Source organism: Ammospiza caudacuta, chromosome 2 (assembly GCF_027887145.1).
Source record: "Ammospiza caudacuta isolate bAmmCau1 chromosome 2, bAmmCau1.pri, whole genome shotgun sequence".
NCBI classification, from domain to species: Eukaryota; Metazoa; Chordata; class Aves; order Passeriformes; family Passerellidae; genus Ammospiza; species Ammospiza caudacuta.
Window position 1 is genome coordinate 33,724,489 of NC_080594.1, and position 19,954 is coordinate 33,744,442.

At 43.9% G+C, this 19,954-nt stretch overlaps 1 protein-coding gene across 1 annotated transcript; it reads left to right on the forward strand.

Moving 5' to 3' along the window:
- Window positions 1–700: 700 nt before the first annotated feature.
- FOXM1 (forkhead box M1) lies at window positions 701–8,989 on the forward strand. The gene is made up of 8 exons (XM_058825730.1): window positions 701–1,250; window positions 2,909–3,057; window positions 3,275–3,487; window positions 3,894–4,022; window positions 4,611–4,655; window positions 5,603–5,669; window positions 6,100–6,281; window positions 7,507–8,989. Exons 1-8 carry the CDS (start codon window positions 701–703, stop codon window positions 8,557–8,559), a joined length of 2,388 nt encoding a protein of 795 aa, XP_058681713.1. The 3' UTR covers window positions 8,560–8,989.
- The last annotated feature ends 10,965 nt before the right edge of the window (window positions 8,990–19,954 follow it).

Consider the following 19,954-nt stretch of genomic DNA (forward strand, 5'->3'; position numbering starts at 1 on the left):
CCCTGGAAGCAGTATCTCTGAATTTTATTTCCTTTGCTTCCAGCTTTATAGTCTAAACCACCTCTTATCCAAAAGTTTGACATCAAAATTGTATGCTGCCCTATGGTGAATTTATGTCAAATCTTAACAAATCTATGAAAGGAATTAGAAGTACATTTACTTGGTGTCTAGCTTAAAGCACCTTACTTCTGCTGCATTTATTGTGTGCCTTTGTAGTGTTCAGGGTAATCTCTGCTTCCCAGGTCTTAAACTATCTGTAAATTCCCTTTTCACCCAGGTTGTGTAATCTGCTGCTTAGAGCAATCAACTGTAAGAATCAGCACTGCTATTTCTATATTCTACCTCCCCTCCAGCTTGCTGGCTGATGCTGGTCACATCATAGCTAAGTCTTTCTGTAAAGTACATACACACTTTCCTCATTATAATGTACTTTGTGATGCAAGTTATCTACTCTGCAAATCTGTCTCCCATCCTGCTTACCAAAGGTGTGGCTTAGGGAGGTACAGAATGATTTTTTAGTAGCCTTATCAGCCCTTCAATTTTAATTTCCCTTTTGTGTTTCTAGCTTTGCAGCAACTGCTGAGAATGTGTGCTCTGTGGGAGGTCTTGAGATGATTTGCTGCAGCCTTTATGTTGTACCTTTTGTTTTGCAGGATTTGTTCCTCTCCCTTTCAATGGAGAGTGACAGTATAGACCAATAATGAGGACCAGCCCTCGCAGGCCCTTAATTCTCAAAAGACGAAAACTGACCCTCCCACAGAAGGATGAATCCAGTACTTCAGCAAGAGATGAGAACAGAGGTCAGGATGAAAAGGCTCCTAAGCAGGAGCACAGACAGGAAGACCAACACAGCAGACAACCCAGAGACAAAAGGGACTGTCGCCTGCAGAAATTCCCAGCAGGAATAAAGATAATTGACCACCCTACAATGCCCAACACCCAGGTGGTGGCCATCCCTACAAATGCTGATATCCAGAGCATCATAGAGGCATTGACAGCAAAAGGAAAAGAGTGTGGCAACAATGGACCCAACAAGTTCATTCTCATTAGCAGCGGGGGCACATCCTGCTCAGCTGGTCCAGCACCATCACAGCACCTCCCATCAGAGAAGAAAGCCAGTGCAGCCATCAAGGCTGCAGTTAGCCAAGAAAGAGAGAAGAATGTTGCACAGACACCTGGTCTTGCAGGCAGTACAGCGCTCTGGCATTCAGGAGTTGATTCAGTGGTTGGACAGGAGCAGGAGACCAACAGTATGTAGCCTTTACCTTTTTTTTTTTGTCTTGGCAGACAAAGAGATGTGAAATGGGCCAAGGAGTGCAGCACTTGCATCTTGGTTTGCAGTAATTACTAATATTTTGTTAATTACAAAATACCTGTGGATTGTATTCTAATAATCTACATAGCTTTGCATATGTAGTGAAATCTGAAGGATTACAGTGGACATTTTTTTGGTGGAAGACATCTGAGCTTCTGACTTAAGTTTTGTGCTTTCTATTTCTTGAAGTACTAGATCAACATTGTCCTGTTTTGGTTGACAGTAGTCTGGTTTAAGTGTTCTTTAGGCTGTAGCTCTTTTCAGAAATTATTCAACGGCACATGAAATCAGGAATTCGAGGTGAACTCCTTCCACAATATTAGAGTTGCAATACCATCTTCTAGTAGTGTGACTGGTGCCTTCCTTTTGACAGCTGAGATGAGGGAGTAGCAGGGTTACTTGTGGGAAAGCAGGGTTATGACGAGGGGAAGGCTGTAGCCTACCTGGGCTTGAGTAAAGCCTGTGGCACTGTCTCCCACAGCACAATTCTGGAAAAGCTGGCAGCCCCTGGCTTGTCAGGTTCACTCTTCACTGGGTTAAAACTGGCTGGATGTCTGGGCCCAGACAGTGGTGCTGAACAGTGCTGCATCTGGCTGGTGACCAGTCTCTGGTGGGGTTCCCCAGGGCTGGGGCCAGTCCTGTTCACTCTGGATATCAATGATCTGGATCAGGGGATCGAGGGCATCCTCAGTAAATTCACAGATGACACTGAGCTGGGTGGGAGTGTGGATCTGGTGGAGGGTAGGAGGGCCCTGCAGAGGGATCTGGACCGGCTGGATCCATGGGTCAAAGCCAATTACGTGACATTCAATAAGACCGGATACCAGGTCCTGTAGTTGCATTGCAACAACCCCAGGCAGTGCTACAAGATGGGGGAAGAGTCTGGAAAACTGCCCAGCAGGAAAAGACCTGGGGGTACTGGTCAGCAGCAGCTGAGCATGAGCCAGCTGTGCACAGGTGGCCAAGAAGGCCAATGGCACCTGGCCTGTACCAGCAATAGTGTGTCCAGCAGGACCAGGGCAGAGATGGTCCCCCTGTACTTGGCACTGGTGAGGCCACACCTTGAGTTCTGTTTTCAGTTTTGGGTCACTCATGTCAGGAAAGACATTGAGGTGCTGGAGGCTGTCCAGAGAAGGACAACAGAGCTGGTGAAGAGTCTGCAACACAAGTCTGATGAGGAGCAGCTGAGGGTGCTGGGGGTGTTCAGCCTGGAGAAAAGGAGGCTCGGGGGGGCTGTATCATCCTCTACCACTGCCTGAAAGGAGGCTGTGGAGCAGTGGGGGTTGCCTTCTCCTAGACAACAAATGACAGGACAAAAGGGCAAAGCCTTAAGCTGTGCCAAGGAAAGTTCAGATTGGACATCCTGAAGAAAATTTCTTCCCTAAAATGGTGGTCAAGCATTGGAACAGACTGTCCAGGGAGGTTTGGAGTCACCATCCCTAGAGGTGTTCAAGAAACAACTGGATGCTGCAGTCAGTGCCACGGTCTTGTTGATAAGGTGGTGTTTGGTCACAGGTTGTACTTGATGGTCTTGGAGGACTCTTTTAACCTAAATTATTGTGTGATTGTTACGTGGGCTTGTTATCCCAACAGGCAGTGGCGAGACAATGAGCTCTGTGTTGGACAACAGCCTCACCAACATCCAGTGGCTGGGGAAGATGAGATCCGATGGACTAAATCCCTCTTCTGTGAAGGAGGACACAGAGAAAGAGAATCAGGTGCCTCTGCAGGAAAGAGTTAAGGTAAGTAGGAGAATACAAGAGCATGTGCTAAAACTTTTGATAAGGCAGTAATCTACATGGATCAGAATACTTGCAAGAATTAAGCATTGCTATCTCTAAGTAACCTGAGTTTGACCTTTACTGACATGAATAGCAGAACATAGAGGATCCAGGGATGTTCCATGGGCCTTCTTGTCAGCTTCATGAACATTCATGTATCACCCCTTCTGTCTTTCAGACCGAAGCGGAAGCTGCTGCTGCTGTTCCTACTGCTCCTGAGTCCTCCTCATGGCAGGATTCGGTGTCAGAAAGACCTCCTTACTCCTACATGGCCATGATCCAGTTTGCCATCAACAGCACGGAGAAGAAGCGCATGACCCTGAAGGACATCTATACCTGGATTGAGGATCATTTTCCTTATTTTAAACATGTAGCTAAGCCAGGTTGGAAGGTAACAAGCAGGCCCTCAAGTTGCTGTGGGTGATCTTACTTGCCTTCTGGATCAAAATGAAAAGTTGTCCCCCAGCCTGCAAAGCAAGATGGAAGCTCATTTAAACATTCCACCCCAAATACACTCTCACTCCAGATGTTCACTGTACCACTTCTTGTATCTCTTGGCTCATGCTACTTAAACAAGATGATGGAATGTTTGATCGCTGGAGTGAGAATAGGGATCTCAAGAGTACATAGAATAAGAGACTGAAGACAGGGTTGGCTGGGTACACTGTGAACATGAAAGTTTGGTGTTGTCTGCACTTTGGAATGCAATCCCTCTGCTGGAGGGTTTGAGGTAGGCCTTGCTGTGCTGATAACAAAACTACTGCTTTTCAACCTCCCCCTCTCTTCTTTCTCCACAGAACTCCATCCGGCACAACCTGTCCCTTCATGATATGTTTGTCCGTGAGACATCTGCCAATGGTAAAATCTCCTTCTGGACTATTCACCCTGATGCAAATCGCTGCCTAACATTGGACCAGGTATTTAAGGTGAGTTGCCTCATGCAAAGAAAATAGGACAGGCTATCCAGTTTCTAAATGCCACAAGAGCCTGATGCACCTTATTTTAACTGTAAGGTGAAGCTGCTTTGACATCAGCCTCTTTGTAGAAGCTGGATTCAGTCACTTCACTTAACAAATAGACAAGCTCTGCATTTGAAAGAAAAGGTGCTGTGGCTGTGCTTTTGATCTGGATCTTCTGTGGGATGTGTTTATTCTTCATGTGCTGTGCCAAATATAATAGTCAGGTCGTTCAACTTCTTACTGTGGGCCTGATTTAAATTGCTAATGAGAAGATTTCTGCGGAGGCCAACCAGGTGTTCCTATGCTGTTTGATAAGTTAGTCATAGGATGGACTTGTCCTAGCCCAAATAGATATTTTAGGAAGATTTTGTTAGGGAAATAGAGCTTTGGAGACTACTATAGGTGTGTTTAGACTCTTGTATTTTCTGCAGTGGGTGGGTAGAATTAACTTTTGTTTGCTCAGATTGTACAAGTTTAAAATGTCCCATTTGTCTCCCTCTTTGGTTGATAACTTCATCTTAAATTTTTTTCCTGCTCAATGCCTTCTGCCACCAGCCGCTGGACTTGGGGTCACCAACATCGCCTGAGTACTCTGAATCAGTAAGAATTACCATCTAGCTCGGGGCTTGATCTTCCATTCTCTTCTTGCCAGTCACTGAAGGAAGGGACAACAGGCTTGGGGAGGGGACTGGGTCACTGCTGCATCCACTCATACAGCTCCATGCTTACCCTTTGTGGGGAGAGGAGTCTAGCCAATGTTTGACTGCCTTCAGGTGGTACAGTCTCTCGAGCTGGTAAAGCTGGACAGCTTTGAGCAACTTGGAAGTCTACTGCTGAAGTAGGCTGCAATGGACACCAGTAGGCTTCAGAGAACAAACCCAAACAGATTTCTGGTAAAATCATCTCCATGGCAACAGTTCCAATATGTTCTGGAGCTCAAATCCAGAGAGAATAGGATCTCTCTGTGCTCCTTTTTCATTTTGGAATCCACTGCATTGTGAGTGACTCTTGGAAGGAAGAACCTGTTTGCTGTTGCTGTCTCATTCAGCTGTTTTAACAGTAAAGAATTTGTAAACATCCAGTCAAACACTTTTCTGTCACAGCTACAACCTTGGCCTTCTTTCCATCTGCTCAGAATTCTCATCCCATTGTTGCCTCTGCTATTCCATTTGAGCACCTATCTGGTCTATGGTTTGTATGGACATCCAATATACAATAAAGCCATCCTATTGTTCCTCGGACACTGAGGGTGCCAAAACCAGCTCACTTCTGCAGTAGAGTCTGCAGCTGGAGTAGCTCTGTCATGTTGTCTCTTTTCCTGCACAGCTTTTGGTGGGCAGCTGGCTTTGGGAGGGCATAGCTGCAAACCAGCAAGTGGCAGAGACCTAGAGCCAGCCTGAGTGCTGGGTGCTAACAGCTGCTCTCTTTGCATTAGTCCAGCACAGACCTCTGGTTTCACAGTTCTCAGTGAGGCAGCAGAATAAATTCTTTTCTTTTAATTTCTCTCTTTTCTCCTTCTCCTCTTACTTATCTCACAATGACTGCAGCAACAAAAGAATCGTCTTCCAGATCCTCTGAAGAACATGGGAAGCAAAACTGAACCCCAGAATTCGCGTAAGTGTCCCCAGCAGTCTAGGCCAAAGAGAATCAATCCAATAAATCTGGGGCATTCCCCCAGATTTCTTTAGGAATACAAGTGGAGTGTGTTATCCCTATTTGCCAGCTTTTGTGCTCCTTACAGCCAGGTTTGAAATAGAAAGCAGTGGTGTTGTGTCTGAAGGGATGTGATGGTGAGATGGTGGGCATTGGGCACTCAAATGGGATGAGAGCCCAAACTTGAGGGGTAGGATCTGCATGAAAGGTTATTTTCTTGTCCATGGGGCTTCTGGCTTAGTATTTGTATCCTTAAAATTAGCAGAGAAGGCAAGTGATCTGATCAAATGTTTCTTTTGGGATGTCTAGAAGGACTTTCTGTAAGGTGCTTGGGTTTCAAGAGGTAGCAGTGGAGAACAGGCAAAAGTGAGTCCCTTCTTTTCCCTTCCAGGCCGAAAGATGAAGCCTTTGCTTCCTCGTGTCAACTCCTACCTGGTTCCAATCCAGTTTCCTTTGAGTCAGCCTCTTGTCTTGCAGCCTTCTGTGAAGGTTCCTCTGTCCATGGCACAGGGAGCATCCCTTAACAGCTCGGAGACTTTGCAGAGCAATAAGCGTGTGTGCATTACTCCAAAGGTTGGTTTCTTGCTTTCCAAGGAGTTTTCAGGGGGGTTAGTATGGGGGGCTTTTTTCCTGTTTTTTTTTTCCTTTTTTGTATAAGGGGTGCAAGGAGGAGGCTAAGGAAGGTGTGGGGAGTTTTTTTTTAAGAAGGGGTGAGTTTGTTTGGATTTTTTGCTTACTTTTTTTTATATCTCTTGCCTTCAATGAACCTTTTCTTCATATGGTTCCTTTGTGCATCTTTACTTAGGTGCTCTAAAACTCCAAGCTCCTATCAAGGAACTAACTAGTGATAATCCTTGCTATCCTTTACTGTCTCTAGGCTGACTACTACCTGCTAGTTTATTTGCTCCAAGGATGTTTCTCTAATTCACTAGAGGAAGGGGCTCTATGGCTTGCTCAAGACAATTCACTAGAGGAAGGGGCTCTATGGCTTGGTCAAGACAATTTTTCTTTACTGCTGGGATGTGAAGAAAGAAGAATGGGAGGAATGGCTTTGTTCTGATCCTAAAACATTCATATTTTTGATAGCTCTATAGACAAGTAACAATGAGGAGCTTCTGAATGGGTATATATTTAATGGAGTCTCTTCCCAGAGGATTTCTGTATCTGCTGTTTGCTAATTCTGTGAAGTTGACAGTTATTCTGGGCTCAAGAAAAACAGCTATTAAACAGATCTTTTTCTTGGCATTCACTGACTGCTCTTGAATGCTTAGACATTGTAAAGCTTTAGCTTCTTCCATCCTGTCTAACCATAATCCTATTTTCCTTTGTATGCCTGCTGCTTTATGTTCTCTCCAGCTATGATTTATCTTTCTCCTGTGCTCTTTTTCTTTTGATAACCTCATTTTTTTTCTTCCTTTTCCTTGGTTTCTGGGAAGGCTGTCCTCATTCATTTTGTTATTCCCATTTAGATAATGTAAGAAAAAATCAAAGGGGTTATATTTTTTCCAGAAATATTCAGCTCTCCTTCCACCTGTACTCCCAGAGCAGGTGTGCTCTGAAGGGTATAACTTTGTCACTTACCTAGAATCCTTCCCGTGTGATCCTTAGGCTTCTTTCTATCAACTTCACAGAGATCAATCTCAGTCTGTTATAAAAAAAATTACTGCTTCCTGAATATCTTCCTCTTACCCTCTCTGCTGACCTTAAATGCCAGTCTTTTTCTTTCCACTGTTATTTGGATTTTTGGGTAGCTGAGATCCTTGCTCACTGACTGCATGTCACCTGTGTTTCACTGTAGATGTCACTGTCTGCAGAAGAGTCTCCCTGTTTACCCCCAGCTGCTGTCAAGGAGGAAGCTCAATGTGATGCAGGTTTATTCTCCCCAACCCACTCCATACAGGAGAACAGCTCCCAGCCTGGTGAGGAATTGTCTTCTTTCCCAGAGGGTGCCTGTGTGAAGGAGGAAGAAGGCTCTCAGCTGGATCCCTGGCTGTCCCCATTTGCCTCAAGTGTAACAGTCAAGGAAGAGCCAAGCTTGTTCTTCCCAGACTCATCCACGAAGGAGAGGAAGCAGTTCACCGCACTCAAGTCCCCACCTAAGGCAGTTTCTGACTCTTTGGTTATAAAGAGGAGGGAAAGGCGGGAAGCGGGCAGGTCCAGAAGGAAGCAACGCCTAGCACTGCCTTGTTCAGAAGAGCCTGTCCTTGTTCTGCCAGAAAGCAGTGGCTTGGACCCTTTCCGGTTAGGGGCAGAGTGTCCCTTCCCCCAGGAAAACCAGCCCCTTGAGAGCATATCACAGCTCAGCTGCTCACAGGGAGAAGAGGGGGCCTTTAAAACACCAGTCAAAGATGTCTTTGGCAAATTGCCCATTTCTTCCACTCCCAGCAAAGTCTCAGCCACTACCACCCCTTCACTAGAAGTCCTTGATCCCTGGAAGTCTGCTTCCTTAGCCAAAGGAAGTCATGAGCTGGACTTCAGTCCAGTGAAAACCCTTCAGTTGCCATTCACACCCCTCCAGGACAACCAGGACTTGCTGGGTTTTAATAGCACACCCCTTAAAAACCCTCTCTTTGATTCTCCTCGAGAACTGCTCAATACAGAATCCGGTGACATGGTCCTTGTGCCCCTCACGAGCTCTCCAGCATTTATTCGTGACACTCCCAAGCAATCCTCTGTTGAACTGACAGCCTCTGGCTTTACTGAAAACAGGTCACTCATGGAGGGCCTTATCCTGGATACCATGAATGACAGCCTCAGCAAAATCCTTCTGGATATCAGCTTTCCTGGTCTTGAGGATGAAAATTTAGGAACAGATATTAGCTGGTCTCAGCTCATACCTGAACTGAAGTGAACTGGCCTGAGGATTGAATTTGACTTGTTCTGATGTTAGAGAAAGAACTCCACTCTTCTGAGATTCATTCATGTAATCCAAGACAACTACTTTTGACTGGTTCCCACATCCATGGGAGCAGAGAGCATTGGCTCCTGCTAAGCTGGGAAACCATCAGCTGCTATGGGCTTGCTTTCAAGATGCTGTAGACTTTGAGTGGAACAAGATGATAGAATTTCTCTAGCTTTGTGCTCGAGATAGCCTCTCTCCAGGGATTCTTATCATGAGAACATCTAGGTAGGCCCTGAATGGCGTTTGCTATTCAAGGTATCACAGGAAACAATAGTACAATAGGAAAGAGCCCGGGAACCTCCTCCTAACTCTGTCCTAATATCCCTTTACTTTGTATCCCCTATTACTTAGTATCTTCTGTCTAGTTTTAATGGCTGTAAATACTGTACATTCCTTTAATTAGCCCTTAATTATAATAATAATAATAATTTTATTATTGTAGGGTTATGGGAATATTTGGCCTGATAAGGGTTTGACCTAGAGTGTGTTGTCCATATGTTCATATCTCTTATATTCTTCTACCCTAGCTGAAAGCCCAATTTTTTTTTTTTTTAACTTCAAAAACACATTGGTCTAGGTTGTCCTAAAGGTGGCTGGGACAAAGATCTGAAAAATTGTTTGTATGTGACCCAAGTCAAACTGAAACAGGTTATCTGGATTGCAGCATAAAATCTTGCTTTGGATTCCTTTTCCCAGGCTGGAATGGAGAAGGGCATGGATCAAGCCATATAGCTCTTCTGATTCCAGAGGTCTATTACATACCTAGAGGACTAGGTAGAGACACTTGCAGTCAGATGGACCTCTACTGAATGGTTAAAGCTGCCCTCATTACAGTCAGCAGTTCAAAATATAAAAGGGAATATAAAATATATTATATTCCCTTTAAATATCAAGGGAATGCTGATATTTCCACTAAAAAATCACTTCTGGACACACAAGGTATGTATTGCTTGGTGCAATAGAACAACTCGTTCTCTAGAACTTAAGTCATGGAAGAAATTGCCATGGCAAAGATCTGATCCTTCTGCTTGCAGACAAATGATGACTCCTGTATCCAAATACTCAATAAAGCTTCTGTGGGAGCACAGCTGAGTGTTATCTGTACCACCCCTAGCAGCCTGCTGGGATTGGCCCATGGCATGAGCAACCCCTTCTTCTTATCTCACGTCTGTGTGTTTTGTGATCACTGAGTGAGTGACCATTCGGACGTTTTCAGGCCTTGTTGGCCAAACCACATTGGATTTAGTTAACCCCCTGCTTCATAAAACACACTTTTTCCTGCTGCTTATGGGTAAATCCTGACTGACTCAGAAGCATACAAATATCACAACAGCCCCAGCAGACTAATCTCTTTATCTTCTAAATGCAAAACAAATATTTCTTGAAAGTATTTCTACCTTCCCCTATAAACATAAAGCCAGTTTTAGATGTGTGTGGTTTTCAGAACCATAGTGCTCCTGTGTACTTGTTAGAGGTTATTTGCCCTCATAAAATGTTTCCAAACTTTGATTTAATGGTTATAATTTCAGTTCTTCTGGGGTTACAAGGCTGCAGAAAGGGCCTGGTTTCGCACACTTTCTACTAGTACATCTTACACAGGTGTTAACACTCTGCTTGGCTCTCTCAAGGCATCCTCTCTCCCTTTCATGTCGCTTCTTGCTCCTGAGAGGATGTGTGCACATAACTGACAGCTGAGAGCCAGCTAACTAAGATCATGTCTCCAGCAAATACTGAAATTTTCTTGTCCATGGTGTCAATTCCAGGCAGGTGCTCCCCTGCTGTCCCTGTCAGCTGAGGTGCTCTGATGGCCACCTCACATTTTATTTTGAACATAATAGTACCAAAGTTTTGTTTCCCTTCTTGTTATGTATTCCAGTGAGAGCACTGCTCAAGGCCAATTATATAAAAGAAGATGGAGGGAACAATGGAAAAAATTACAATAAGCAATTCTGCCTCTTGCTCCCAGAAGAGGTGTCCCAGTGTTTTGGCCAAAGTAGTTCAAAGCACCAATTGGTGAGGACTAATCACAAAATACGGCTATTTCTCTCCATTTATGTTTGCCTGATATTCTGCCTGGATGCTTTCCTTGAGGAAAGGCAGTTATCACCTGTCCCTCTGCAGGCTCAGAATTAGGGTTATAGGTTATAGTGTAGAGGTGTGATCTTGTCAGACCCAGATGCCTCTGTTCCCCCCTCCTGCAGTAAGAGCAGAGCCATGCTTCATGTCTTCTCATCAGCCCAAGAGCAGGAAGGCACAGCTCTTCACACCCTTTGCACAGCACTCCCAAGCCTTCTCTGGGTAACGTGTAGGAGCATCCCAGGACTGTCCTTGCATTCTGATAAGACACAAAGCTGTTTAACACCTTCTAGCCTGTAAAAGCAAACATTAATTTAGGATAAAAATTTTAAAGGATCTGGGACACACAAATCTACAGGGAGCCAGCAAGTGCTGTGGATGCTCTGCTCCTCTGAGAACTCTGCTTGATACCTGGAGTGTGACAGACCCAAAGGAGAAGGTAATTCCCTTTCACTGGTTGAGTGGGGTTCCTCCCATTATGTTTTGTCAGCTGCAAAGGACTGGATGCCCCCTGAGATGAGGTAAGCAAGGACAATTGCCACCCTATTACTTTTGCAGCTTGGCTGGTAGCAGAGAAACTTGATCACTTCCCCATATGGAAGAAAAGAGACCCTATTTTACATTGCAGAAATCTTTTTATGAGGGTGCCAGGCCTTCATTTCTCCCAGAAGGCAGTCTAGCTCTTAACAAAGGTGAAATTATTTTTTTTAGTAAAGCACCTGGCTTCCTCTTGAAGATGCACAATAGACTCAGAGAGAAAAACTACAGGCTTGAAAAATGTGAGCTGGTTGCTGAACAGAAATAGTTTTTCTCCCCACTCCCCTTTTTCCAGAAGAGGTGAGAGCTACAACTGGATAAAAAGATATTCAGGGCATAACAAAGTATTAGCTGCCTGAGATTAAGAAGAAAATGTCCTGCTTCACTACTCATCTCAGACTGGCTTCTTGCTTTGAAACAAGCAGAGTTTCAGAACGTCAAGACCATGAATCTGAGCTGCTGATGCAGGTCAAATGACACATTTGTCCTTGGGTTTCAGTTGCAACACTTCTTGGAAAAATAAGCATAATAAATACCCAGTTACAGTTTACAGGCAAAAGATTATGCAAAGCAGATTCTCTTCCACATCTCAAAATCTCTGGGAAGTCATTATATAGAGCACACTGATGAACTGTTTGCATACAAATATATAATCAGAATTATTTATCCTCCACATCTGCTTTTCTTTTTTGATGCACCAAATTTAAAACCAGAAATATCTAATGATGTTATTTAATAAAGTCAAGGAAAACAGCCAGCACAAATTATTGTTGAACTGCAGTCAGACACGGATTTATGCTCTGGTGCCTGCTGTGGGTCTCTTTTACCTTCTCATGCACGTAAAGGAGGTTGCTGCCAACAGGGCCTCTGTTTATTTAGCTGTGCAATTTGTAGAAGGTAGGTTTACTGTACTCATCTGCGGTTGCAAATAGGAGATTGGCTCATTAGAACCCTGACTGTTTAATGGATGGAAAAATTTTCCAACAGGACAAAAAAAACCACACCTTCACTGGACTTGGGAAGAATCTCTTAATATTGTTGATATTTTCTATAGAACACTGTTTATCACTACCAGTAGGGTATCTTTTCTTGTGCATTGTATTCTTTCACATTTGATGTATTTTTCTGTAAATTTTAATAAAGTTTTGGATAATATCATTATGCAACAGGCCAGACCATTCCATCTCAACTTTATACTTTCTCATGAAGCAATGTGTTTAGATTGCTTTAGGGGTTTTCACTCTGAATTCTGAGATTGCATGTTTATCTATGCCCAAAGCTATTTTTCATTCTGGACTTGTGTTTCAGCTGTAATTTCTCTTGTGGATAATGCATGTATATTGCAAAACCCTGAAACACTTGATTTAGGAGAATTTATATTAGTCTGCTAGTCTAATCTGTCCTGAGTTATCAACACGTATTTTCCACTTCAAGCTTCACTTTAGGAAAGCTTCTGTTTGAAGCAGTTTTGCCTGCTCTCATGGTAGCCTTAAAGTTTTGGACAATTTGATATATTTAGCATCCAATCCAACTCCTCCATGAGGGGAAGAAAGGTCAGGAATGCAGCAGAACTGACACCATAAAGCACATCCTTGGAACTTGCAGGATCACCAGAGATGCCTTCAGCATCGGTATGGTTTTCCAAGTATTTGCAAGTAATGACACAGAATGGTCTGATTCCACATTTCTGAGGAGCTCCATGCTGCAGCTAATTAGTTCCTGACAGTCTGCACTCTGCTATGCATACCCAAGGGACTGGCATGCTGCAGTGATAAGAGCTGTTTTGCTCTTTCCCATGGCTGACTCTCAGGTTTTATTTATTTGCTGTTTTATTAAAATCTTGAAGTCAGGAGACCATGAGATAATCTCAGCTGCCATTTAAATCATGCCAAGGCCTAGCCATTAAGAATGTAACAAACAGCTGGTACACATAACAAATGCAGCCCAAAGGCTAGGAAACCAAAGGAGTCCAGTACTTAAAATCAAAAATAAAATTACATTGTTACAGCAGCATTGTTATCCATCAAATCCCTGGGGTGATAACACATCCCTCTGCCACTGTATGTGCATTGTGTACACAAAGCTGCTTCTGCACTACAAGTACTACTGTGCTGGTGACTCCATCATAAATTCCTGAATTGTCTGAACAGAAAATAGCCAAAATTAATATCAGCCTCAGGTAGAGTTATTCTAGTGGGGACAGAAGGGGCAGAGAACACAGGGAATGCAGCTCAAGCAGCCCAATTGCTTCTATAAATAAGAGCACAAGAATATTTTGCTCAGATTAAAAAAACACTTTTGTAGCAAACCTTTTCTTGAAAAGACCTAGCACCTCCTCGCTTTGTAAGGATTTTTGTCAGGTTGTCCTTCTTGGCTTTGATGTTTCCCTTTTTATGAGCTGAGTGAAAATTTTCCAGTTTTTGGCTGTTACAAAGATTCTTTAAAAAAAATCTATTTCACATCCTTAGCAGAGTCAGCTGGCAACTAAAATCTGAGAAGAGATTTATTCAGTACAGAGTGTGCCCCAGCACAAACTTGCTGGAGTGTATGGAGATTTCTTCCTGAACTTGTTCTTTGTGACTTCCAGCAGCTGAGCATGGCAACATGAGCTCTCTTGTGTCCAAGGGACAGGGCCACAGGGAGTGGGTCACACAAAGAAAGATCTTGGTCAGATGAAAATATCTCAGAGTCAAAAAGAGACAGGATTCAGAAGACAAAGAATCATGGAATCATCTAGGTTGGAAGACCACCCTTAAGACCATCAAGCCCACAACTAAACCATGTCCCTAAGTGTCACAATCTACACATTTCAAATACTTCCAGGGATGGTGACTCAGCCACTTCCGCAGGAAGCCTTCTTCCAATGCTTCATAAACCTTTGAATGAAGAAATTTTTCCTAATATTCGTTTCAAACCTGCGCTGGCACAACTAGAGGTTGCATGAGAGCATAAAGAGTCAAAGGATGGATAAGCACCACAGATCCAACAGTCCTCAGGTTTAAGACTGGGGCAAAATGATCAGCTACCACAGAAAAGCATTAGAGATGTGAAATACTTATTTCTGGTCTTGGGTATGACTCTTTTATGAGGGGTGGGCCCAGTGTCTTGCATGTAGCAGCAAGGAGAGAATACACTGTGGAAAAGGTGCCAATTCACTGAGCAGGACTGAGGTATTGTCCCTGAAAAGCCATCCACAATGGGAGCATGACTTTAAAGATATACTCTGTGAATACTGATGCTTGAATTATTGCATTTCTAAATACAAGTCTGCCTGAACAAGAGAACAGGAGGTGGGCTGCAACACCCTTTGGAGTGGCTGACTCCCCCACTGCTGAAGTTAATTTCAGCAAGTTATGCTGCTGATGAAGAACTTGATTGATCTCAACTGCTTTAAGGTGCAAAAGAAGCCGTTTGCAAGCAAATAAAACAGCAAACATCACAGTACACCTGGCAACTGCTGACAGGGAAGGTTTCCACAGTATTTGATGGGGGACTGTGAAAGTAAAACTTGTCCCCAAAGGAAATGACACTGGGGGCAAAAACAGCCATCAGAGAGATTCTTACCTTCCAAGGATTATATCAGGGCTTCATTTTTAGCAAGATGAGATCTGCTCTGATTCTACGGTTAGCTGAGCACAGGTAAAAAGTGAACAGGTCATTGTCTTTTTTTCATTCTTCTTGCTGTTTCACATGGGAAAAAAAAAGTTATTATAGCAGCCCATAAACAGCCACTCAAAGCACCTTGCCAAGACTCTGTAGGTGGTTTTAGTAATAAGCCCACACATATGCATACCAAATTAAGCTTTACCAGGCAACTCTAACTGTGCTGGCTTTTACTGCTCAAGTATTCAGCTCTAGGGACATCCTCTGGAAGGAGCCTTAATGGTGTAAAGTTTTCATCATTATTTTTATGGCATTATGTAGAGACTTGGAAAAAATTGCCTGCTAAGTGCATTCTTAGCCTCAAGCTAAGTGGATAATGGAAATATTGTTGTCCATACGGGTGGGAAGTGGAGGGACAGCAAAATGAAACAACTACAGAGAGACACATAGAGGAGAGACACCTTTGAGACTACACATTTCCAAACACTGTGCTATCGACCTTAAATTAGTAACTATCCTTCATCTCAGCTCTTGCACACTTTTATGGGTAAGCAAATTCCTACCAGGAATTATTCTCTACTTTAAACCTCATGCTGACCACAGAGAAGCTCTAGCATGGGTAAGACAGTTGCCATTGATATGTGCATCAGTGGAAATGCACACCAGTGGAGATTCTTTCCCCTCCTGAAAGCAAAGGCAAAGTCTTCCAGTGTGATCTGTGTAATGGAAGAGGAAATTTTGTATTGCCTGCTGCACAATCAGCTGTCAGTTCTGTGGCAATGATAATTCCAACCAAACAGCAAAGGCCCTTTTTAAACACAGTTTAACCCAAAGAAGAAAATCAATACAGAGAGGACACAAATCATTATATTTATAATGGTATTATATTCATAACTGTATTTATAATGATCAAGAAATATTTATACAGCAGAAGAATTTCATATTAGACAACATTATTCCAAGTTTGCCATGGTGCAACCATAAATCTATCCCATAGGGCAGACACTTACAGAGACTTGACCCTAAATTACCTAACTAAGCTAACTATTTTACTTTCTGACTGACCTTGCTGGCAGGACACACTTTACTGTCCAGCAGCTGAGCTAAACATTATGTACATCTGAGATGACATTTACCTCAAGGAAACTTGCCAGACATACTCACAGATATAAATACTGCAACCTTTTCCTTATTATTTCAAGAATACAAAGGTATTTTATTATACAAATAGACAAACTGGAGGGAATTCAAAGCAGAGGAGACTTTTCTTTTACAAAGAATCTTTTTCAGAGATGGAAGGGAGAGAGAAGCATGCATGGTTTGCCTGAGTAAGGTTTGTCCTCTCATTCCTCCTCTGCACCATCTGTGCATGCACAGACTGCACAGGCTGTGAGAATGCAGGAGAATGAGCAGAAAGTTGCCTCATTGTTACCCTGCAGTATCCACCACAAGGAATCTCCTGGCTTTGACATAGTTGCTATACCCAGGGTCACTTTTACACCCACGTGAAGCTTACACTACTACTGAGATGGTGCACTGGAAACTGGTGTAGTGTAAAAACAACCTCTGTGCTGGTTACATTGTGTGGGAGCTATTGCTGAGCTCTGTAAGCACCCAGATTGTCACAACAGAAATTTGAAGTTCTCCATCTACAATCCACCCTCCCACCTGCACTGTGTCAAATCTCAGGGGGACAAAATAATCGTTTCCAAACTGTTGAAAGAGATAAATTCAAAGCTGAAAAGAAATATCTAAGAAACATTAGAAGTTGCAAAAGCAGCAGGAGAATATTTATAAGAGGAATTATTAGGCTAGGTAAAGTGAGATATAAGGAAAATCTGGGGCAGAAGGACCTCAGTCAGTGAAATTTAAAGCCAAACCAGTGAAAGGCCTCAACAGAGCAGCTTCTCAAACTGCTGGGATGCTCTCTACTGCTCCTGACAGAGGAAAGTAAAACCTTGGTCTCACATTCTTTAATCTGCCAGTTGCTTCCTTCAACTCCCCTGTACTACTCCAGGTGCTATTAATCAATTTCTTCCAACAGATGAGTAGCTGACTGGAATATATTGATCCTCTCTTGCTTCTTGGCTGGGCAAACTGGCTTCTGGGAAATGCTGCTCTTCAGGGCCTTTCCTTAGAAGTATGGGCACTACTTCTTATTTCCTCAGGGCTTCTCAGGCATGGAGGTGATCAGGTCCAGGGACCAATACCCATGAACACAGCTAAAGTGCTTAGAACCTGGAACCTTTTGCACCAGAGCTCCCACTGACCTGTAACTGCTTGAGCTGGAAGACCAAGCTGGCAGCTGGAGCAAGGAGAAGGGCTTTTATATTCTGTGGAGGCAGTGTTTCTTCTATTGTCTAAATAGCACTCTTACACACCCTGTAAAGATTTCTGTATGAGGGGTGCAGAATATCGAGCTATAATGGGTTATGATTATTTGATGTGACTGCATCAGAAAATAGTTTATTGGTGTGTATGGGATTGTGTATGAATATTTGCATCAAAATAATTTTTATTTTTCTAATACAGGTTACTGGTGAGTCATACATTATTTTTCAGGGCCTGCAAAAGATGACTTGGGAAAGGTATAACTGCTGCAAATTCCCCTTAAATTTACTGCACTGTGGTCTGATTTCTCATTAGAAAACCTATAGAAGTGTCCATTCTGAAAAAAAAATTAAAAAAAACACAAAGCTAGAAATCACCTAACCTACTTAGTAAATGAGTTTTGTTTAGGAAGAACAGGATGGAAAAAGTAATAGCTGAATAGAAAATAAGCAGTGACTTAGAACCTGTTATGTCTTTGATGGGAGAATGTAGTACCTTAGCGGATTTCACCCCCATAAAAATGCTGGGATTTTTTGCCAGATCTAGGAACTAACACATCACAGCATATAAAGAGTTAAGTGACCTAAATGTAGAAGCAGAAGTGATGAAGGAAGAGAGAAAGCTTCAAACAAGACTTGAAGATTCCTCCCCTTTGAGGCACAAAGAGAGAAATACTTGATAGGTTAGGGACCAGGACTAACCGGTGAGACCCAGAAGCAGAGCTGTTCAAGCAATGGCTCCAGCCCAGCTGCAAGGCAAACCAATTCTGATCAGGCTTTGCCAAAATGCTGTGCAAAATAAACTAATAAAGGGTGGCTAGCTGCAAGGAGGTGCTGGAACTGGGAACTAGGAGAGCTCCCTCCTCTTCATTCCCACATACACATCCAGGGTGGGAGGTGATCTCATCAGAAATTGTGTAACTCTGCCCATAGACTTCAAGGCAGGGACTGTTGGTGATCTGCTCCTAGGATGTTCTGTAGCACTTTACAGTCTTAGGGCGCATTCTGAGGCCTTAAGAAAATTGGCAGTGCCCCTTGTTACCATCATCTGCCTTGTTGTGGCTGAGGTATTCACAGTCAGCAGGAGGGGAAGCACCTCCTGGCCCTGTGTGAGAGTAGAGATGCGTGATTCTGCACTGGTTTACATGGATGGTTAAAGGGCCTGATGACAAGACTCAGAGGATACTCACTGGGGCCACAGGAGGTAATAGTGTGTGTAAATCAGCAATCAGAGCAACCCACAGGCAAGAAAACAAGACTCTGGGAACACAGGTTCCCTGGAAATATTCATTACTTAAATTCTCTTAATTTGACTCACAGAGAGATAAGGACAGTTCAAAACACCTCTGAGCTGTTGTTGAGACTCTGCCTGCATCATGGTATTGAAGTATAAAGCAGTTAGAATGTATTTCCACTCCTACTCCTGAAAAATCTAGTGCTGTGATTTGGTGGAAACCATAATACCTTGTATTGGATTTGCTTCTTAATATTTAATACTCACTTTTTTATACACAGTCTAGAACACAGAAATAATTGGTCTCAGTAATACTGGAATGTTACATACTACTAAGATAGAAAACAAACAAAAGGAGCAACAGAAAGTGTCCTTTTGCTGTAAGTTTTGTAGTCAGTTGCTGCTATTCCTTTCTGTGATGCACATGAAAGCTGTTTCACCCCTTGCTGGCTTTCCTGGAAATGTAATGCTGTCCTTAGCTTCACAGCTGAGTAAAGTTTTGGTTCCTCCCCTGCACCTGATATCAGAGCTGGTGCTTAGCAGGGCAGTGCATAAACCAGAGAAAAGGGATCAAAATGAGACAGCATCACTTCAAGTTAAAATTCATAGTTTCAAGCAGGACAATATGGAGACAGAAAGTTGAAAAACGGAGCTCTACCATGTCCTGTCTGCCCTGAGAGAAGGGATGTTTGTTCTGGTCCAGGCATCCCACACTGCAGCAGTGTCAGCACTCTTTTGGTATAAACAGGGAGCCAAGTCTGCTGGTATCAACAAGCCAGTGATTTTAGGCTCCTGCAACAGCAGGGGGAACTGCCTTTAGTAGAGTGGGGTGGAAATGAGGGCACAGTCGGGCACAACACAGAGCCTGCCTTGGCTGGAAGCAGAAAGCAGACCTTCAGCACTTCATTCAAGCTGCACAGAACAACTCTTCAGCGCAGCCTATTGCAAAGGCACGGCACCCTCTGCAGAAATGAGACTGGGCATGCCTGCCAGCAGCCTTGAGGAGGATACTCTCCCATTTATCAAGGCACTGCATCATCTTCCAGGCTGACCCGAGCTGCTGCCAGGATTTACAGAGACACGGGGAAGCATCAAATCCCCCGGGCAGAGGCAGCGGAGCGCGCAGGCTGCCGCCGGCTGCTGTAGCGTGTCCCCGGGAGCCGGGGACAGGCGGGCACGCACACGGACACGGACACAGATACGGACGCACACACGGACACGGACACACGGACACACACACGGACACGGACACACGGACACGGACACACACAGGAACACACGGACACACACACGGACACACACACGGACACACACACGGACACGGACACACACACGGACACGGACACACACACGGACACACAGAGGAACACACGGACACACACACGGACACACACACGGACACGGACACACACACGGACACACACACGGACACGGACACGCGCGGTGCGTGCGCGCAGCCCGCCGAGGTAAGTCCAGCCCCCAGCATCCAGCGGGGCCATCCTTCTGCTGCTGGATTTTTCCAGCCGGAGCATCCTGCCGGCTCTGCCGTGATTTATGGAAAGCG